Consider the following 23943-nt stretch of genomic DNA (forward strand, 5'->3'; position numbering starts at 1 on the left):
TATATATATTTTCATATGTGTAATATATATAAATGTCTATAAACTGGCATTGCTGGGATGAAATCCTGTTTCTTCACAGCAAACTGCCTGGTGCAATGTTTTGTGTGGTGAGAAGACGTGCTGGTAACACCGAACGCTTGGGTGGCTGCTGCCCGGCGCCTCCACAGCACTGCTGCCTCCTCTGCCTCTCACTACCCCCCACACTGGATCCACTGCAGCCTGGGCACACGGCCAGGCAGATGACCTGACTAACCAAAGAGCTCTATTCCACACCATTTAATGTCATACTCATCAACCAAAGGGGAAAGAGGGACTATTAGGCTGGTTAGTCATCTTCTACTTGGGAACTGCCTGGGCAGCAGTCTGCCCACAGGAGGGGGTGACTGACTGCCTTGGGATCACTTGTTTTGCTTTTTTCTCTCTCCTTCCACTTATCCATCCATTATTAGACAATTTTGTTTTGTTTTACCTTGACTTCCAAGTTTTCTTGGTTTTATTCTTCCTTTGCTTTTCCTGTCCCACTGGGAATGGAGGAGGAAGAGAGCAAGTGGCTGCATGGTGCTGAGCTGCCCACCAGGGTTAACCCTCAACAGTATATTTGCCTATCTCCAACAATTTCTCAAAGACAGTATTACTACAAGATATAATTATTTGCTGCAAGTTATCACAGAGAGGGGTAAAAATTATTTTCTGCTGCCGTTTTGATTAACTTCCTGAAAATAGGAAGCTTCAAGGTTAACTGCACTGTTTAAAAATTCATTTTAATTAAAAGGCCTAACTACTGCAGAGAGAGAGAAACCCACCAATTTTATACAGAGGATAACAAAATAATGCATTCAGAGAGAAAGGAAGCAAATTACATTCACATCTACTATTGCAAGAATGTAGAGAGAAAAAAAGTAATTATTTTCTAGGCTGATGACCTCAATGAACATACACTATTCTGCAGTGATGAAATTAGAAACTTTTTTACCTTGCCACAGTGAAACTGTCTGGAGGCAAAAGCCGAGCAAGTTGAATAAAGATGTGATTAAGGGAAGCACAGAATCCACACCACTGTGCATAATAGAGCAGCAACACATTCTGCAAAATTAAATGGAGAAGAGTTTGATTATCTACTGTAGTTAATCTGCACTAAAGGAAGACTAGTCTTCACAACATCTAAAACTTGGAACCCCTAAAATGTGAAAGGAAACAATATCCTAATGTTAATAAACTTTATTATAAGCTATTTATTGATGTCCTCTGTCTACTGAGTTAACACACAAAAGCTCTTTGTCAACTCTTGTTCAATAAGAAAAAATGAAGATGATTATTTAGATTACTTAGTTTAGGATCATTACCTTTAAGCAAAAATGCACTAAACTTTACTACCCTTCCTGAAATTCTTTTGTAATCTTAAATTCTGTGTATTTACACAGTGACTGTATACTTCATATGGGGAAGAAAATGAAAAAAGAGATGAGTTAGGACTGCTGGAAATCAGTTACCAGAGATGCATACATTCACTGCAGACCTGAAAGGCAAATAATCCTTACAATCCTATCTTTAAGAAATCAAAGTAATTCAACTACTGTTCAGGATGACATCTTATGTAAAGCAATTTCATGGTATGCAATTGGAAAGCTTTTATGTGGTAGAGCTTGGGGATTTTTGTGGTGCTTTCAAGTAATGCTGTGGGTTTACAACATTTTTTTTCCCCATTATGTCTACTTTGCAATAATATTTAACTTCTTCTGAAGTAAGGGTTTTTTTTTCTAAAAATGCGTATGTAGAAAAAGAGCTGTGGTATATGTATTTCCTATCAGGTACAAAACACAGAAATCAAGAGTATTCTTCAATGTTACCTCAAACTATGTATGTGCTTCTGCTACAGTGGAAAAAAGAAAAAGGAAAACAAATCAAGTCACAGATGCCTTTTTTTCTTTTTAAATTAAAATCTACATCTTAAACACAAAGGAAAAAACCAACACTTCCTCAAAAAGAAACCCAAACCAAATCAAACCAACCAACCAAACCCCAAATACTCAACAAACTTTGAACTATGGCAGAAACCTGTCAGGGAACCAACTGCAGCATTTTACACCAGATGATCTTTTGCAGATTTACTTAAGATCACACTATCCCAAATTGCCTTTTTAGAAAAAAAAAAAGCACCTTCTGAATTGTTACAAAATAGCACAGTTGATGTTACAAATGAGCAAAGCCCATAAATGTAAAAAACCAGAATGAGACCCCCTCCTCAGAAGGCTGAGCAATGGTTTGTAAGGAACCTTTCCAATAGTGAGGCATGTACCTTTTCACTCAAAATCACAGTCTCTTGAAAGGTACCAGCAGTCACTTCAGTGATGACACGCTGTTCGTGAAAATGGACTGAGGGCTCATCCACAAGATGCCTTCTCAAGGGACTGTAGAGAACACTGAAATTTTTTATGAAGTTCTCTGAAATAAAATTGACACAAAGTTTTTTCAGTTTAACAAATATGTGACTTTGAGAGTTTTGACTTTAGAAACTTTTGACTTTCTTCCACAGAAGAGCTTCCAGAGAAAACACAAATTAAACCCTAGTTTCATGTCATCAATGTTGACAGTTACGGTATCAACTCTTACTAACTACCACTGATGTGAAACAAGATACAACTTCTCCTTTTGTTTTGCTTGTTACACTCTTCTTCAAGTGCCACACTGCTCTCCAATGTTGCTTCTACTCCTATTCAATGTACTATACTCATTTCCTACCCTCGTAATCTAACCATACATCTCTTGTAGGTCATAAATAGTACCCACCTACCATTTTTCACTTTCCACATCGCATTGAAGTATCTGGACTTATATCTTGAAGGCTCCATTTAATTTCACATTTGTTTGCCTTTACTCTTTCATTTTTAATTATGTTCCCTGTAATTCTCCTTTTGCTTTCAACCTTTAAAGACTGTGCTACTCCCATGGCAATATCACCAGTAACCTTTTGGTTATCAGTGATCACCTTCCTCTTCATTCAACTTTTTCTTTAGTTTTAAGATATTTAACAAGTAGCTGGCCAGTGGTAAAACTTCAAAACCCACAACCACCTACACTACTGAGCCTGGAGCATGTTTTCCAAATGCAAGATATCACATGTACCCTTCTTTTCAATTTACACAGAGACACATTATTGAGTGCATTAGAAAATAAATATTCACAATCAAGACAAAAAATACAATATCAAACACACTAAAAATAATTATTTGATCAAATAGAAAAACATCTTGTGCTGGGATTTCCAGACCAAAACTGCACCCAAGTAAAACTGGCACTTTTGTACATGCATACAAAATACCAGATCATCAAGTTTATCTCTGAAATGCAAACAGAAGTACATCTAATTTTATATTTACTATTCCAGATTTCATCAAATTCTCACATCAGACCAAAACAAGTTTCTTTATTCCCCCTCGATTTCCAGATTTGGAATATCCATGCATGGTTAAGTAATAACTGAAAGGAGGGGGCTGATTAAAAGACATACTTCTGAATTTTTAGAAACAATCTGTAAAAACTAAATTCTTTTAAAGGTATTAAACACATATCTGTTTTGTTATTTTAAAATATCAAAAGTTGAGAGACTTAAGGAAGTAAAACAAGTGAAAAAAAAAAAAAAAAACACCAAACCACACACACAAAAACCCTGAACATAAATTACACTGACTCCTTGAAAAATATGTAGAGCCAAAAATTTTCTGTAAGTTCAAATGATTTGGAATAGAAACACACTGAGTGTTACTCAGCAAAGAACACTTTGTCATGCTCAGGAAATCCTCTGACATGAAAAAAGTTTGAGACAGAAAGTACTGGGAGCAGAAAGGGGAAGGAAATTTATCTCTCCTCACCCTGATCTTAGATTTTCCTAAGCATCCTTTTATGGTCACCGTGGGTTCTGTTTATTTTTCCAGAGTGCTTTTCTGGGAATTTGGGACAGAGACAATACAGGGCTGCATGAGATCCTTAACAGGCACACAGCTACTCGTCCTATGTGTGCACACTTTCGTACTTAGAAAAATGGAAATGTAATTAATGCTCTAAGAGTTATAGTGATCCAGCTCCTTGAAAACTTTTAGTACTATCATCACCTGGATTCATTCCCATGGTTACTTACACTGCTAACATTAAAAACCTCTGCATTTTCTGAAGGTGGACTCAGTTTTGCACATCATCATGTCAGTAAATGCACTTGGCCAGGCATGCTGGGTCTTACACAAAAACTTGCAAATACATCAGAACTGCAATTGTTGCACTAGTTGGGGTTTTGGGTTTGTTTTGGCTTTTTCTTTCCTCCAATTCAGCCAGGAAATAGTGTCGACAGATCTGGCTAAAACCTCTTCAGATCTCCACCTTGAAAATACACATGCTTTTCAAAATAAATCTAATACAATTTCTGAGTTGGTTTCAGAGGACAAGAGGAAGGGCCAGTCTCTGCTAAATTGGCAGTATCTTATGGAATTCTGGGATATGTCAGTACATAAAACAGCTGAACAAACACAAATGCCACCATTCATATACAAATGTCTTCTGTAATATCAAATGTTTTAGATGCATGGTAATTTTTTTGCCACAAGCAAATTAGCTTACATTTTACCAATTCCTTCAATGCATCAGGCAGTAAAGAATCACACATTTTTAGCTTCACTTCTTTTAAAGCAAATTACTTTTGGTATATGAAAATATAGTTCTTATGTCATCTAGAATACAATTCTACTGCCTGGTTAACTACTAAATTGGAATAGAATAAATTACAGAATGTTGACTATAGTGTCACTTCTCAAAATGGCATTATTTTCCATTCACAAGCTTACTTGCAAACTTAATTTTTTTTATTTCAAGCATTTATATAGGGGATACCATACCTAGGGTAGATCCAGCAAGTGACTGATTTTGATCCAGGACATAGTGCACTTCCTCCTTCAGGTCAACAATGACAGCAAATTCTTTAAGATTAGTAGATCTTGAGGCTCCCAGTCTCTCTGCGTATATCCAAAAGAGATTTGAATCCAGTAGATACAGATTCAAGGTTTTGTTGGTCCTGCAGCTCAGACCAGTAATGTTAGTGCCACTAATATGAAGGTCAGGAATAAAACAATTCCTTTCCTCAATGTGAGGAATAGAATGTTGGGTGTTATCTTTCTTCCCATGGGAAGAAAATGCGACTTTGGGAGTCTGAAAGATGGTCTTCTCAGAACTAATGAGACTTAAAAAATGCCTGTTTACTGTCCTGCAACATGCAGTGTAATAGCTAAAGGGACTATAGAAACTTAAGAAATTGCTGCATTCTATGGTATTTGATATAACTTGAAAAAAGGTATGTTCCTGGAGGTAGAAAGAGTCCAAAGCTGCTTCTATCTCTAAAAAGTTACAGTGTGGCACATGAACTTTATTTGGTTTGACACCAAGTGTCTGGTTAATACAAAGCTCACAGACATTGTGAGTTCTGGATATTGAATGCCACTGTGGAAGCACCACTGTGTTACAACATGGGTACTTGGTTATAGAAAATGTTTCTGATAATTTCATATATGCATCTGGTACAGAGGAGTCGGAAACTGGTGAATCAGTGTCTCCGAAGCGTTGAAGATCTGGCTCAGCTGCCTGGCTTTTATTACAGTTGTGGTATTCCAAGGCCACTTTGGTAATCTAGAGGAAAAAAAATCAAAAGGTCAAGATTAACTGTACACTGTTCTCTTGAATGCAGTTATCCTTTCAGGTCTTACAACATACATGCAATTAAGAGATGGAATCTCAGAAACAGCAAGTTGACTATTCTTCTTCATTCTTTTTAGAGAGACTCCAATTATAGGAGACTCCAACGATAATAAAGTTCAATTTTTAGGTATTTCAGCATCTAAGAATCAGATGTACAGAACAAAAACTTTAGAATTTTTTCAGTCAGCTACACTGATGTTAAGGTCCTCTTTGCATCATATTTATAACAGTGCAGTAACACTACATTTTAAGGTTAAATTCCATGACATGAAGCATTAATCAGTACAGGTTCCTGAAATTCCCTTATTTTCCAATACAAAGAGTAAATTAATAAAGGCATTCCCATATGAAAAGGGAATAGATTTTTACTGGTACAGGTAATGCACAAATTGTGTAACAATCGCTAACAGTGCTGAAACAAGGTAAGTATTCTCCCAGTCATGGGTATGTAATTGTAATACTACAGGTGTACTTTGCATACAGTAGAGAAATGAAGAAGAAGGAAAAGAGGAAAAAAGAAAAAAGCCTGCCTCTCAGTGCAAACATTCCTGTGCTGCACCACCATTTGTTCTCCATAGCCAAGGGGAAACAAGCAACAAAAAAGGCACATGTATGGGCCATAGAAGGAAGTCCCTTTCTAGGAGAAAAGTAACAGAACATGGAAGAAAGGAAAATGGGAAAGAATCCTCACCTATCAAACATAACCAAAATACAGAACATAAAAATACTGCTTACACAATAGCACTTTAATAGGAAAGACTGTAATTATCAAAGGGATGTTGTTGAAGTGTCACATCTATTGGGGTGCTGTGTCACAGGACCATTAGTATTAAGACACAGCAACACTTGGTTACAGTCTTTAAGAATTTGTTAGTTGCTTTCATCCTGAAAATGCTCAATTAAATACTTAAAAGAAACGTGACTTCTTGTACTACAACCTCGCCTGAAGATTGACTACCTACATAGAGAAATATGAGAAGAAATTATGAACAGAAAAACAGATTTGTGATGAGAAATCTCATTTTAGTGAGCTACCATCAGGAAAAAAAAAATTGCTTTCAGGGCTTTCAACATAAAACTTGACAGCCTTGTTCTTTGCAACTGCCTTACAGTCAAGTGGTTTCATTGCTTCATGAAAACCACATGACAGATACAGTAAACATCTCTTCCTGTAGTAAACAGATTGCATAACATCTCTCTAAAAGTGAAGATATACAAGATCAACTGGAGTATTCTGTATCTCGTTTCACCTTTTGATATAGATAAATACTGTTATTTAACAGAATGAAACCTGAAACAGAGTATCTTAGGTGGCACTGATTTCTTCCAAGTAGAGTGGCACAGCTTACTAGAATGTTACAGCATCACTGAATTAAGACTGTCAAAAATAAAAGGTTAGTACAAAAAATCCTCACAGTTCTTTTCCAGTCTTCCCACAAAGAATTCCCTAATCTTGTAGCAATCTAGCTTTTATTATTTCTATTTCTAGTTTGCCTAAATATTGTATCATAAGTTATTTACACATTCTTTCCCATTGCTTCAGCTACTACAATATTCACTAGGCCTCTTTATGGAAATCACACTCCAGGACATAGATGCTATGTATGTAAGTCAGCATTGCCACCAAAATTTCACCCTGCTTTTCATCTCCCACAGATGCTTGTTCCTTGTTCCACACTGTCCTTGGTGCTATGCAATCACTGCTGTGATGTGCAGCTCTATGATATACTACATGGGACAATGGCTTCCAGCTGAAAAATAGCCAGGGGAAAAAAATTATTTTTCAGCCAAGTTAGTTTCCCTATCTCAATTACTGCACAGCTACACAAACTCCTGTCCTAGGCAGCTCAGAAACAGAAATAATGGCAGAGGAAGAGAAAACTGGAAAGTGACTAAGGAACACACAGGATATAAAAATCAGATTAGCTCTGAGCAGTGTCAGCTGGGCTACATTTCAAATAACACTGGTTGAAAAAAAAAGGTGCATTCTTCCTTGCATAAACACCTCTGGAAAGACAGAAGGAGAGGATAAATAGAACAAATTGAACAAGTCCTGCAATACTCAATACATTCTTGCTTTTCTGTTTGAGCCCTGTCAGGTGGAACAGAAAACCAAAGATGTGCATCTCTCACACAGCACTCACCACAACAAGAAGAAAGTCAAGGGAAACAGTTAGGTGCTTGTTCTAGACTGTTGACATGAGACAAAGGCATGGTGTGCAAGCTGCAAACCAGTGTAAGAGCATTGTGATAACACAGCTTGAGAAGGTGTTTTTAAACAAAACTGAGTACTCAGGAAAGTGAAATAAAATGAGATAAATATCACCACTAGGCTCAGCACTCTGACTGGAGTCCTCAAGTTCTAGTACTTCTGAAAAAAATTATTTTACTTACTTCATCTAGAAGAGGGTGGATTTCTGCTAAGGGATTGTAAGGTATAAATATGAGAAGTGCTGGTCCTTTCTTCAGCTCATTGTTTAGAAGAAGGCTTTTTCCACCATGTGGCCTCAGCCAGCGTATGAGCATCTCTCGATTTTCCAAAGCCCACTTGCAAATGTTCTCAGCAGTATAGTTCATGGGGTCATTTGGATAGATCTTGAAGGGGGGAAAAAATAATTTGTCCTCACTTGGTTTAGTAATAAATGTTGTTCTCAAATATGGCATGCTCTGTTACTGTAACACCTAAAGCTCTCTTTCTAAATTCAATTACACTATTCAGCAAGCTTCAGCATTTCATATATCCTTTCCCTTTGGGAAATGTTTCCAAATGCTCATCAGATCAGCGTAACACACCATTTTCAGGCAAAAAGTATTCTAATAGGGAAGCTCCTCTTTCTTTTAGCACGTTTTTATAATCTTTACTCTTCCCACTAGTATAGCTTTTTTTAGAAGTGAAAGACCTCAGTCTGTTAAGTTGGTTTCATCACATATCTGAATACACAGCATATTAAAAAACTTTTTTCACTACTCATTCACCATATTAACTAATTTTAAATTAGTCTTGTCAAGAACTCAATATCAAGACTGCATTTAAAACTTGTATTTCTTATTATTCAATGTGGGGAAAATAAATACATAACAAGTGCTCACAGGTTCTAGAATAATTTTAATAAATTAAGGCAAGTTTATCTTAAATCATTTGCACAGATAAAATTAGTTTTACGTATTTACCAGTAATTTAACCTGGAAAAAAAAAAAAAAAAATCTGTTTTCCCTAGTCTCAATTGAACAAAACACATGTTACAATACTTACTTTCAGAGTTTTATCTATCTCAAACAGCAAACTTCAAAGTTAGTATTTTCAGTCTTAGTCTTCCATAAATGAGGCACATGGATTAAAAGTTACTATGAATTTTCAATTAAATTAATTTGCATGATTTTTATCATCAGTGTTAATGGTACCTTTAAACCAAAATGCAAGTTTTTTGCACTATTTCTACTATCCCTCCACAAAATCTCTTTTTCCATATGCTCACTCAAGGAGCCTCCTAATTCTGACCCACTGAAAGAGGTATAAACTTCAGGAAAAAAATCTTTGTATAGTCATTTCTGAGAAACTTGGGGTTTTGTTTGATAGAGACAATCAGCTTGGGTCTTACTAGAACAGCTGCTGACTGGCAAAAATGAAAATTTGTATTACTGTATAAAAACATCGTTCTTAAGCATCCTGTATCCTAAAGCTCTGTGAAACATTTATTCATGGTCTAACATAACAGAGCTTCAATCTCCAAGTACTGTCCCAGAGCCACTACAACATAAATAAAACACTCACAAGAGAAGTGTTGGCGTGCCTGTGCAGGTACACAGTGCCTGAATGCACCAAGGAGATCTCCTCTGCAACACGTCTGTCCGTGATCACTCCAAAGCGCAGTGTCCCAAGGTAATCTGAAAGGGCCAGTGTTCAGGGGTTAAATACATTACATACCCTGAACTTCTCTCCTCAAAGCCTTAGAAGAACACCTTAAAACCAAAACATAGAACATTACTGTGTAAAGCCAGAGAAATCTGACTGAATAGCAACTGCCAATACTGGCGATTAAGTGAGGCAGAAGAAAGATGACAAGAGCAGGCAGGAAGAAGAAACATGCTCCTCTTCTGCACTCAGGTTACAGAGAATGTTAACCTGAACTGTCCCATTTCTTGGTTTGCTTATTAAATATAGAATCTACTATCACAGATGCCCCTTGCTACATGTTATGGCATCTCAAAAGACAAGATGAGATATACATAGAAGAAAAAGGTATGAACAGTGACTGTTTAGATGATGTACACTTACAGTAGATGTATATTATTTAAATAAATATTATAGCATTTCTGTATTTCTAAATATGCACACATAAGGATAGAATGTTTCTCATCTTTATGTTGCAAGGAGCTATCCCAACATATAAATGGGGAAATGACAGAACAAAATCTAGGCAGACGGGTTGTGTGCCATATATCAATCAGTGGCACAGTAAAAATCAGAATAACAATATCAATTTCCTTAATTTGCTGACAGGAAGAAACAGCCATAAAATATGCTAATCTAGACTTTATTAAAGTTCTATCCAGAATTTATGAATTATATTCAAATATTGCATATTTAAACACAAGATGTTTTGGATTTTAGATTACTAATGCAAAACACCAGGGGCAGAAAGTCCTTCTCCTCACACTACCTTGTACCAGCTCTGTAACTCTGTCCAGGAAGGGACTTTGCTGAACTGAGTCGCTAAGGGCTGGCAAAGTCACATTCATCCTAATGCCTCTGAACCTGACATTTCAAATGTTGCACAAGACAAATACTCTCAAATTTGTCATATGTTACAGCCACATATTTAGGTTTTCGAGGAAACTCTGTCTTAAAGCATCCTTGAACAGCAGCCTGTCATATACTTCATTCCCTGATGGCCAAACACATGCCAAGCCTTTTATGTAAGCAATCCTTGCACTGTAATAAGACAGTCTCATAATTATATCAACATCAAGAAAGACTCAGAAGGGATTAATTCCCAATTTACAAAATGTTGCAAAGAACTACTGAAGCATATATACATAACTCATTCACAGATCACTTTAATCATGAAAATGAAGTTTTTACCTTTCTTTAATGAATGCAATGCTGAAGTGAAGAATGTTAAATAACCAGGTGGTTGAGGTGAAGCATTGAACTCAAAAAACCCTAGAACTCCAGGCTGAAATAATAAGAATTAGAGGCAGTTAAGCTATTTTCAAGTATAAAATACACAGGGCACAGCAATTATTTACCTACAGTAAAACACAACAGATTTTAGAAGGTCAACAATGTTTACAGAAGAAGTCACCTTGTACTGCAAGAAAAAAAATTAATATTAAAAGACTGAATGGAAATAAATTCTAAAGTTGTCATTCAAAAGCTATGCATAAGAGAGGGTTTTTATGATTGCAGATGCCTAAGTTTCAAACCACATATTTCCTATGCTAGCTCCTAAAGTCCACCAAAAATAAAATTAGTATTTGCTTTACAACTATTTTGAGTCAGTACTAGCCAAGAACCATAAGCATCTTAAAGACTTCTTTTAGAACTGGAGTATCAAATGTGATTTTTCAGTGTATAAACAACTTAAATAGTAACATCTTAATTGCTCACTATGTTGCACATAATTAGCAACTAAGCAACTACATATGAACTCACACGTTTTGTGTGTAAATACCTGACCTGCAAAGCCAACCTCTCATCCCATCATTAAGGTACCAGTCACTCTAAATTCTTCCAGGATATCCCGCAGGAGTCAAGTGAGAGACCAGCTGCACAAAAATAATGAACGAGCCCCATATCCCACCTGCATATTCATAAACTTCTTCAAATTGCCAAATAAACAACTGAAAATTTAGAAGACTCATCCCTAAGTAAGCCTATTGACTTTGCCAGGTATGAAGCCTGAATGGCTTCCTATTAAACTCAGGAAGAGAATCTGGGAGAAGCTGACTTGGAACAGAGAGGTGTGTAGTCTTTAAACTTCTCTCGTTCCAAAATTTTAAACCCAAAACTTAATTGAAATTTTGGAAGAAAATATAATCCATTTAAATTTATTATTAATTATGGGGTTTAACTCATCACTCAAATTGACTTAATAAACTTGCAGGACAAGTGATGGAATACGGTTATTTTGTGTTATTTGTTTCCTGGTTGCACCAGTGAATACAGAAACGGCCACAGAATGGAAGAACAGTATAGGGATTGCTGTAGAATAAGATGACACACTGATCATCCATTTGTTTGGCAAATATTTTCCCATATAAATATTTTCATTTAGTATTTCAGAGGCTGCTTTATTTTTTTTTTGTAGAGTTCTAGATGCAATTTTTAAAATTTATTTTTAAAATATGAGCACATATTTTACCCATTACTGTCGTTAGTGATATAAATTCAGTTATTCATACCAGCCACATGAATTGAGCTAATCCAGTGTAAATTAGCAGTCTTGGGATGTTCACCAATAACAACACTGCCCATTCCAACTAATGACCTGCTATTTTTAGGCAGGAATTATCTTTCATGCAGGAATGCTAACCACAAGATATTTATTAATAAAAATTCCTTATGAGGTACCCCAAGAAAATGTTCAATAATAAAAATAAGATACGAGCAATTAATGAAATGTCTGCAATAGCAATTATAAAGAAAAAAAATAAACATAAATAAAACAGAAGTGAAAACATACAGCAAAATAATAGTACCCATTCTTCATTTTAAACCAACAAACAGGTTAGTAATTAATGTTCATCTTTCTTCCAGTACCAAATTAAGACACTAAAACAAAACAACCCCTTATAAAAAAATTTCTAAAGCATTCAAGTGAACCAAATAAAGGAGATAGATTAGTTTCCCATTTTCTAGGATCCTTTTTGAATGTACACAGCAAACTTAAAGCCTCAGTGAATGAAAGAAGAGTCAGAAGTGACAGTAAAATGTGACAAGAAGCCAAATGTCAGATCTATAAGTATTTAGGAAGTTATTAAAAAAGATGATGTTCTGACTCTGACACCAGTTCCTTTATACACCAGTAGCAGCTCAAGAATTCCAGATTGTGAAGAGTAAGATGTTGCCATGAGACAGTTCTGGAAAATGTTTTCTCAATAAGAAAACATTGGCATATAGTATTAGCATATATTCTCACAGTACAATCAGTGATCTGCTTAATGTCCTTTCAGTGATTATCCCAGAATATTTAAAATTTCCCCTGTTACAGGCTGCAATCATACATACAAGGGAAGTGTCTAAAATACTGTGCTGCTTCTCAAGTACCATACAAATTTTCCTGCTCTGCTCTCAGAATGAAGAGATTCACTTGCTAATACAAACTACTGGGTTCATTTGAACAAAATTGAACACTTCCAGATGCTAGCAACTAACACGGAATCTTGCTCTGTACAAGATTCAAGTCTTAGAGGAGAGGTATCTCAATGTAAATAAGAAGTTCCTTGTTTTGAATACAAGTATGCTGAGAGGAGTTTGACAGCAGCAACTCCCATTTCCTTTCACATAAGAACCTCTAAACAATCAACAACTGGTGCAGCAAAAGCTACCTACATGTACTTCAGGTGGGCATCTACCTGCAAGCTGTTATTGAAGATCAGCAGCTTCCAGGCAGCTATCTGTGTGGAGTTATGGCTATCTTCATGCAGGCAGATCAGAATAATCTGCTCAACAGAATATCACTTGCTGCTATATAAAGTTGGAGGATAAAGTAGTAGAATGTAACACAGAGATAGTTTAAAGATGCTGGATTAGGAGCACTGGCATTGCTCGAGGGGAGCACAGTGGAAATTTTCTTCCCATGGAACAGTTTTTAGCACCTGTCTCAAACCGAGTGCCTGCAGAAGTGGTTTTGGAACAAACCTGAAAGACTTCTATAGTGAAGTCATTAGCACCATCTCCTAATGAAACCTGTATATAGAAATACAAAATCATTAACTGTAGCGTAGCCTATTTCTTGCTTGGTTTCTAAACCAGAGGAATGGAAAGTGATGTGTGATGCCCATTAAATCAAGTAACAGACTCCATGAGAATCCCAACAATTACAGAACAGCAAATCCACAGAAAATTTAAGAATTAACAGAGATCTTCAGGTATTTCTTACTGGACAACAGCCAGCATGGCTTTATTACTGAACCATGCCTCAAGTCTATCACAATTCTTTGAAGGAATAAGTAAGCATGTAGATGACAGATGCAGTTTACTGTAATTCCTCAAAAGCCTACAAGAAATTACCAAACATGCTGGAAGAATCTAAGGTGATAAGGAACAACACAGAAGGTCTATTTCTAGATTTGTAGAAAAGACAGAAAACTACAGATCGAAGTTACCATTTTTCCCACACAGATAGGCAGGCAGGATGTGTACTGATGCTCATATCTTTCAACAGTTCTGTAAACACTTTTGAAAAGGGAGGGAAGGGTGAGGAACAAAATTTGCACAGGTTATTGGGAATCATCAAAAGTGCAGGTGACTCAGGAAAGTAGCAGGAGAGTATTAAATGATCATGCAGTGAAAGAGCTCTGAAATGTGAAGTAATGAGAACAAAGACCAGGAAAAAAAAAACACAGCTACTGATTAGCTTTTACAATTAGATAAACACTTTCACTACTCAATTATTTCTAATCTGATTTATATTTATTTTTATGTTTTGGCTAGATTGCACTGAGGTAAGGGAGACTTTTTTTTTTCCAGAATCTCAGACCTGTGCAGGCAAGCAATTCCTGCCTCATTTCATCTGTGAGCACAAGAAAGGAAACAGCAGGAGGAATGTGTTACATCTGGGGAACAGCCAGCATTACATACCACTAATTCTACACTGTAGAAATGCAAAGAAACTGCTGACTGATATCCAATTAACTGAATTTACAGGTAAAAGACTGTTCATTTTCTGATGACATTAAAAATGTCGTGTACCCAGAACTGAACGCAAATTCTGACACACTCTGCACCCCACTACCCCACCCAATAGCAAGCTATTAAGTAAAATTCACTTCTGGGTCAGACCCTGCACAGCTGGTCAATGCTGAAGGAGTGTTTCTGCACAACCAGAGCAAAGGAGAAAGCTGATACTGTGTTGTGACACACACCAGCTACCTCCCAGGTAGACCACCTCCTCTCCTGAAGCCAGAAAATGATGAGCTCCCTGGGCACATTGAACGTTCCTAAGTGGAGGAAGCTTTTTGCTGAACTGCAGGAGCTGCATGTTTTCTTCCTGTGTGCCTGGGCAGGATGAGGCCATTTCTAACAGCTGGGTTAGTCAGATGAGGAACAAGACACGCCGGTTTGGATTGAAATGAAACTGTTACATCTCTGCAGTTAAAAGACCACAAGAAGTCTGACCATAGGTACTTGCAGGTCCCTGGAGTTACAGTAGGAACTAGGTTATCTTTCTCCTGATATAATCCAGATCTTCCTACAACATTCCAAGATTTTAAGTGCTTTCCAAGTAATATTTTTTCCTTGCTCTTATCCATTAAATTCTGATTCTTATCTCATCCTAGTTTTGCACCAGTATCATTCCAAAACCACAAAAAAAAAAAAACCACCTGAAGTAGTAACAGAAAGTGCAGAATCTTTTAATTTTTGAGTCTTCACATAGGATTTTTTTCATGAGGTTTGAGCGCCCTCTTTTGAGAGCAATACAGAACCTCATGGTGTTCACTATTCGGTCGAGGAATGGACATAACAACACATAACTAACATCACTTGCTCTTACAGTTAGCTGGATTCTGCTCATCAGCATTTCTGAGCAACAAAACCATGCTAATTAACATTTCAATACCAGATAAAATACTGCTAGATTGCAGTATCTTTTGGTGTGGTCCAACTTACCAAAAAATGCTTTCAATGTTTGTCTTGGTACCTTTACAGTATTCCACAAGACTGCAAATTAGATACTGATGATGACAAATCTTTCACAAAATACTCTGACCTTCAAATTAATTGCCTTTTCAATGAAGAAATCACAAAAACCTGATCAAGCAGCAAACAGTGGCCAAAATACCCACACCAAAGTCTGTCTTTTACAGTACTCTTTCATCTTTCCCTTCTGCTAAAAATGAACATTTTTAATACATAAAAGATCAAAAATTGAAGGAAGATAGAAGCCAAGGCACTGAAAATAGCAATTAGTTTGTGCCACACATGCACTTCCTCTAACCTACTTTTCAAACTTTCTCACTTGTTAAACACAGGAGTCATCTCCTGGACTGCTTCTTCTCCTACAAAAGGCATAAACTTCCTCAATTTGCATGGAAAACAGTTAGAAACATGAACATTTCTAACTGTTTAAAATTATGAAAAAGCATGTTTATTTTTGGTTTAAAAGTAACTTTTCCTTTGTGCCTATGTTTCCCTCTCCATCCATCTTCATATACAGTTTCCTATTTCTTAGGTCTGCTCTGTGTCCCAACTCCTGACCACTCATCATTTGCTTTTCTCCCTGCACTCAGCTGGACCTGCACTAGCCAATGCCATTCACTGAATGGATCTTACTGCATGAGTTGGTTGTTATTTTTGCATTCCCCCTCTCCTCCTCGTGCTTAACATTACAGAGAAAAGACACTGAGCACCTAGTGCCACAGACTGGGAAATAATCTCAGCCTTAACTGACTGCAGGGCAGTATGACAGATCAGACTCTATTCTTGGTCCATTCCAGAAAAAAGAACCAACAAATGCTGAACATAGACAGAGATTGGGGATTTGGAACCACAGAATTTGAAACACAGGAGGAAAGACAGCTTGAACACAGAAATAAAAATACCTGATCAATTGCTAAGCTCTACTTAAAAAAATATTTTCTGGTTCCCCCATAAATTTGTCTGTTAGTCTTTTTCCAACACGGGAAAACTCAACCCACAAAGAGCTCCTGAACTGAAGTGTGAACAGCACAGCACCTGCCCATGGTAACTGCCAGCGTGCATCCCCTTAGGGTGTGGCAGGTGCCACCGAGCCCCACAGGCCCTGCTCCACCCTGCCACAGCACCAGCCCCTGCAGCACAGCTGACTCCAAGAGGAACTCGGCTTCACTCACTTCAAGCCCCTCGCGTCTTTTGGCCACTACCACAGCACCTGACTCCAACAGCCTGGGGTCTGGTAAGATCATGGCATTTCTCCATTGTGCACTACAGAAATGAACAGCTATAAAGGGATTATAAATGGTTGTAAGAGCAGTTTGTCTAATAGGAAGTTACCAATCCACTAGCATTGCTATGAGTCTTGGCACCTCTGAACACAACAGCTCAAAACTTAAGAGAACACCATGTACCAGTGGATCAAGTTCATGAAGTTACAGCATACAAAGTGGTTAGGAGCCATTATTTCAACTGATTGCACGTTTGTTTTTACTTAGCAGATGTATCTTATTGGAAAGGTTTAATATTTCTTGAAAAATTAAAGCAATGATTATATATTTCTCAAATGCCTTCCCAACTTATATTGCAAGATTTTTACGGAAAGATTTTTCCCTTCTTTCTGTTTCATATGAAACTTTTTGGTGACGTAGCAACTTTGATTGTTGTGTGTACATACTAAGGCACTGTAAATTGAGAGCATCACAGAACTGTAAGAGTCGCTATACAGGGAACCAACATTATGAATTTGTCATTTCATTTTTTAATGATTTTAACAAATTTACAGGGCACTGATTTCAGAATCCTGGAAATAAACTAGTACTTTGGAGCAGATCAAATTTAACTGTAAAACAAATCAAATTCTTTCTGAACCACAGTGGTAAAGCTAGAGAAGAGAGATAAGTACCTCATAATTTGAGAGGAAATCTAGCAATTTTGATCGAGACGAGATGTAGAGTAGTGGTGTCATCACCCGGCGAACAAACTTTTCAATATAAACAGCACTCATTGGGCCTTTGTATTCAATTGGTCCAAAACTAGTACCAAAAAGAATAATAAAACATTAAGACTTAAATTAACAATAAAGAGAGTCCCTCCTGGGGGTGGCAGAGACAGGAGTTAGATAGACAGCACGCTCAGCCTCTGGGGAATTGCTCTCTGTGTGAATTAACGGTGGCTTCTGTGACTGGCAGGGGAGTTGTGTCACCAAACCTGAAGTACAGCACAGAAACTGCAGTGACCCTAATGCAGTGCCTGTGGGTAGGTGCAGTGGGCTGGTGGGGACCAACAGTGGAAGGGATGGAGACCACCTCCAAGTCCCATAAAAGAAGTTGGTAAAATGCAGGTACTTATTATATGATCATATCTTTCTCTTTCATTCAGAGTAAATACACGTGACTTAAAAATACAGATCTGAAAAATGTAGCTATTTTCACTTGATTTTTAAAAATCTTTATAAAAAGTTCAAACAGTATCAATCTGAAAAGGTGCAATGTTTTTGCATAGACTTTCAAGTAGCACTTAAAGCAGGGACAAATCCAGTCATACCACTGATGAACAGACTGAGGGGGTCCACCGTTTCTCCCCCAGCCATCTCATCGAGAAGCTCACACCACACTAGGTAGTGCTAAAACAGAATGTGGGCCAGGCCTTATGGCTACTACTTCCAGAGAACCCCCTTCATCCCCTTGAAATCTTGCATCTGATTTACTATCATTAGGTTGGACACAGCATCACGGTCCAAAATGAAATCAAAGAAAAAAGCACAAGGAGTTAGTTTGTTCCCACTGAAGAATTTAATGTGATGCATTTTTTTAATCTAGTTTATAAATACAGACACTCTGAAAAACATCCAGCTCGCTCTGAAATACCTACACTCAGATACTTTGAGATAGTATTCTAGATCCCAGTAGAGCATTCTACATCTTACACTGGTTTATTACAAACCTTTGTGTGAACAGCAACTTGCATTTCTTCAGCATGTCACGTGCCCAGTATGCAATGCTCAGGGTTTAATGTCTCAGGCCTGAGGGGTGCATTGCCCTTTGGGGGGTTTATGAAGTATCAGTACAAACGTAATTCTCATCTTGCTGCAACTCTGTTTAAGGTTACTTGTAATACTTAAGTGTATCCCTTTTATTGCATTGTAATTTCAAGATCAAACAAGTTTAAGTCAATGTGCATCCAAGTGGGACTGTTGTTTTTTTTTTTTTAATTACAGTTTGAATTATGCCAGTGCCATCTGGTTTCTTCCAAGTTCAGCTGACAAAGATCAGGATTATTCCTCCTCAATACATAAATCCTCCCAAAAACCAAAATCAGCCTCTGTAATGGAAGAGGGCTGCTGTTCAAGACTAGAGTACACAAGAAAAATGCAAGTGTTGAACTACACATCATCCAGCTCTATCATACCTAGCATTGAAAATGTTTCCTTACCTTCTGCTCCACATAAAAAGAGAGAGAAAAAGGTAATAAAAAAAAAAAAGTGAGATTATATAAAATTTTACACAGTGATATCTCAACATTTGGAGCATTCAAATTTAGAAGAAAATCTTCAGTATACAGTGCCATTTAAATATGCACTTGAATCCCACTAACTTCAATAGCCCTAAAGTATATACTTTATTGCTGTCACAAATAGGACCAGTTGATATGATCCATCTACAGAGCAAGCATAAACCTGAAACTACTATGTAAATCTGAATTCTTTGCTTTTAACTGGAGGCAGAACTTCCAGGAGATGCACAGGCAAGAGAAAAGTTCCTTAAGGATCAAGAATTGCACAGTACATCATTTAACTGACACTTACAGCCCTTCTTGACACTTAGGTTGCATAGTGGATAAGCTTCACCCAAAATCTCCTCCTCTACAACTATTGACTATAGCCATAATTATAACATTTTCAAAACAGAAAATTCTATACAATATCTGTTTCCCAAATAATAGCAAAAAACCCAGACTGTGTGCAAGAAATCTTACCTCCGATGGTATAAGTGTATCACAGGAAAATAAAAGAAATGCTTCTGCTTCCTACATTTCCCCTGGTTCCACCAGCAATTTACAGCCACAAACAGCACCTGCAAAACAGGTAAAAATTCACAGCTAACAAAGCACATTACCTTGACCTTTGTTATCTAACATGTATTTTTTCCAATCCATTCCATCTGCTATTTTCAGTCTCTTCTCAGCTAAGTTTTCCATATCTGCTCCTCTTAATTCTGTCACACAAGACTTTTTTTTTTTGTCATTTTGCAGCAGCAATCCTTTCTAATCTTCTTTCTAGTTTTCAAGTTTCTTAATCTAAATCCTTCAAATTTATGAACTGGATTAATTACTTTTTCTGCAGAGTGGAGCTCAATGAGCAGAGGTTTAGGATAGCTGTACCTGTGAATTGTTCACAGGTAACCAACTGCTAGAAAGTTGCAGTGCTATGGCTGCAATCTTACACGATTACCAGTGTCTCCAAGGATCCTGGAACTGGCAGCAAACACCCTGCAATTTCTGTCTGAAGGCAGGTGAATAAATCTGAGAACCCTTTACAAGAAGACCCCTGTAGATCTCCCCATGCAGGAGCAGAAATAAGACAGCTGAGCAGGATCACAGGTTTTGTCCATTTTCTCTAACACTGTATGTTAAGTTAAAATTAAGAAAACTGGCTGAGTTGCTCTAAAATGTGAGCTTTCAAGTCCTACTGGTGCCCATGGGATGTCAGAAATTTGCATTGGCTTGGAGACTGCAAAGCTGAAAGGTCATGTTTAAGATTTGTATCTTCTCTGGAGTTACCTGGTCTGACAACCTGCTAGCCACACGTGCTATCTCTTCTCTTGCTGCAATGGACTGGCCACACCATGGCGCGTAGAAAAAATACAGCACGATTTCTGAGTCCTGACGAAGGTGATCTGCATAGTCCAACTGTCCCCGAAAAAGATCAATGACTGGAGATCTTGTGGAGAAAAAGTTCACTGGAAGCTTTGCTGGCATTGTTACATCTTTTGCTCTGCTGCAGGAAGGAAATTAAGAGTGGTTATTGAGACTATCCAGCAGTAGTTTACAGTGTGCCCAAAGCCCTGATTTTTAATCTTAGCTTTTAACATTTGTACCTCAGGTAACAGCATCCTGATAGAAGAAGAGACACTGGTCATAACGTTTTGTGATCTGATGTTTATATAAAGGGAGACTACTATCTTGCCTTACACTTTGCTTTAAAATATTCTACACTTCTGTTCTATTATACTGTATTAGAAAACAAAAACTGTAAACGTGTGTTATTTTACTGATTGGAGCAGGGACTGCAAACTGTTCAGGATAGATTTCCTCTTCAATGCCAGGACAGTATCAACAAATGGAGTCTCCATTTGGAGATTATGACAGATTAAGTTTCTTAAAAGAAATGTTTGACCGGTAATACCAAGAATGTGAATCAAATACTCAGGAAATCCTCTTCTACCAAATCAGCAATCAAACAATCCACAACCTGGCATTTCCAAGGTGTTAACAAGTTGTTATGGTATAAACTGCCTTAAATGCAAACGAATGATCGTATTCTCTTTTCTATATTTTCTCAATTCCAAAACTTTCCACTCACTATATTCATACTGGAGCAGGGCAGATTGAAAACCGGCCCCACCACTGTAATGCTCGAATTTGCCACAGTTCCTTATGCAACAGCAAGCTTTAGGAAAGACTTTTTATTCCTTTGCCTTGTGTCACAATAAACAGTTAATACAAAGAACCTTTCCTCTGTTATTTGATCCTTCTCAGGTTTTAGTAATTGTGACAAAATTATTGAGCTCCAAACACTGTCAAATTCACATGTTAAGTAACCTCCTAACAGTGCTGCCACATTTTCAAACTTCACAATCATTTTAGTTTGTTAGAAGTACCTTTGTTTTTACTAGGCAGACCCACAAAAGCCCTGGCTCTTCTCTCATTTCCAAGTTAATAATCACACAACATTTAAAAGCTCAACTTTTAACAACCACTCCTAGTATATTTTCTACAAGTTATGGAAATTCGTAAATCATATGTAAGAGACAATACTTGCTTCAAAATCCAGAATTTTGAAAATATTAACTGGTTCCTCATGTTTACAAGTCATCAATTCCACAAAATTATGTTTTGATACAGATGGCCAAAAATCTAGTTTCTTCTGTGGACTTCTACCTTTGTTCCTTCCCTTGCCTCCCAATCAGTAATGTAGCACCTCCCTCCCCAAGCCTTAGGTTCTTATGCCACCTCACAACCAGCACCTGGTTCCCTCCCAGTTCTGCACCCTGTACTTATCCAGGCTGCTGGCTTCTTCCCCCAATTCCTCACTGCCAGCTGGCCAGGACACGGCAGGGGTGTGCTACAGCTCTAACTCACAGACCAGCACACACCCAGAGCTGCTGAACGCGGAACACGGCAGCTGCGTCCTCACCTCACAGCAGCACACACTTCTGCAGAGGCACGGACTAGAACTTCTCTTCCTCAACTAGTTTAATGAAAATGGACAAACTAAATACGTTTAAAACCTCTGCTTCCTCAACTGAATTCAACTGGAAGTGGACAACTGGTTCAAGAACTACAGCATAAGCCTTAAAAATGAGATATGAAATTGGCTCCAAGTTGCAAGAAAGTGTAAAACAGACCTACAAAAGTTCCATGTCATGGATGAGCCAGGAACTACACAGCTACCTTCAAATGGGAAAGAAACTCCAAAAGTTATTAAAAGAACCCAATCAACAGTTACCAGCTTCTTTAGCTTATTTGCTCAGTAGTTCCTCTCTCTGCAATGCTAAATGCATAACAGAATACTTTTACATAACCTCCAGGTTTACAAAGAGAATAGGGCTCTGAACTCCTAAAAATTATACAAGTACAAACTGAAGATTACATAATAAACAATTACACAAACATAGTAATCACATACTGTTTGTTATAACACTGATTGCATTATTCACCTGCTGCACAGAGCATATAAAAACTTTTTTCAGCAGAACAGCCTGGTAATAAAGGACAGCACACGCAAGTGCCTGTAGGCTCAGCTCAGCCTCTTTAACTGCAAGGTCCTTAGGGTGGGGTTGTCTAGAAAGACATTTGCATAGTGCCAGAAATAACTCAGGTTCAAAACCCCAGGATTTCAATTATAAAACGTCAGGTCAGGCTTCATTTGGCTATTCCTTGAGACACTATAAACCTGCAATAACTGAAACCCTACTGACAGATTGCCTTGAAGTAAAGGAATTTTTCCTTCCCATACTTTTTATCCATCCGTCTCAAAAGTTACATGTTGGAATCACAGTAACTGTACTCTGGTGCTGAGACTTGCCTGCAAACTGTACTAAAGTGTGGCAAGAAACTCTGTACTGTAGTCATAGGTAACGTGCAATTAACTGTCCTCCGAATTGCATGTGGCATTTTTACACTTGAACTACCCATGTTGCTGACAGTGACAGGACAGGGAATGCTCTTCTGGTATTGTCTACTTAACCATCATCTGAAAAGCCAAAGCCCTTTAATCACAGTTCCTGTACAGAAAACAGGGTGGCAAGAAGCACATTCCATTTGTAAGTTTTCAAACGCAGCTAGCAGTAAAATGAAAGGAACATGTAGGTTTTAAGTAAAGGAGAGCAGGAAGAAAACAAAAACATAAGATGTAAATTTATTTTTGGTTTTTTTTGCAATGGACAATGAAACAGGGAGATCATTAAGTTCAAAAATCCTTCATGACACATTCTGTAATATGGCAAGTGCTTTACACTGCCATCTAAATTATCTGGTCACTGTGAAGAAGAGACTACTGAAAAAAGGCACTGCTGCTCACAGAGAAATTCATTCATGGACTTAAAATTCACAGCAATTCAAATAACAGGACCCCAGTGGACAGGTGAGAAAAGGTGGCCTTAGTTATTTTCAGAAACATTACCTGTGAATCAAATACTTCTTGGAATAAATCAGATTCTGCCTACTCCTACTGCCAAAACCAAACTCCAAATACAGTAGATGTACTTAATATAGTATGACTTGAAGCACTCATCTTGACCTAAAACCCACCCAGAACATTCGGATCCCAGTTTAGGCTCCAGAAAGGAGCTGCCCAGCCGCAGCACAGTTCCATGCCTCCAGCGTATCACCCAACCCTTCCTATGCTTCCAGCTACAAACATCACCCGGATCCACATGCTCCGTACCCGTGTATGCCAGGCTTTCAGCAAACAAGAACCAAAGAGAATTTTCCAGCGAAGAAAGGTCCGCCTTCCAAGAGGAGCTCCCCCAGACTGGGTGAAGAGCTGCCAAGCACCCCTCTGTCTGAAGCAGGTGCAGGCCATGGGGGTGCGCACGCTACCGCACGCTACCTCCGGCGGAGACCCG

At 37.8% G+C, this 23943-nt stretch overlaps 1 protein-coding gene across 1 annotated transcript; it reads right to left on the reverse strand.

Moving 5' to 3' along the window:
- Positions 1-969: 969 nt before the first annotated feature.
- Positions 970-23939, reverse strand: TXNDC11 (thioredoxin domain containing 11; the record flags this gene model as incomplete). The annotated part of the gene is made up of 11 exons (XM_008938151.1): positions 970-1083; positions 2297-2442; positions 4884-5667; positions 8131-8331; positions 9509-9621; positions 10820-10913; positions 17499-17628; positions 19571-19668; positions 20375-20596; positions 23064-23085; positions 23911-23939. Coding segments are annotated over 11 exons (1953 nt in total), but the record flags the coding sequence as incomplete, so codon positions are not given.
- Between the last annotated feature and the right edge of the window lie 4 nt (positions 23940-23943).

This window comes from Merops nubicus, unplaced genomic scaffold, assembly GCF_000691845.1.
Source record: "Merops nubicus isolate BGI_N331 unplaced genomic scaffold, ASM69184v1 scaffold52233, whole genome shotgun sequence".
Taxonomy (NCBI): Eukaryota; Metazoa; Chordata; class Aves; order Coraciiformes; family Meropidae; genus Merops; species Merops nubicus.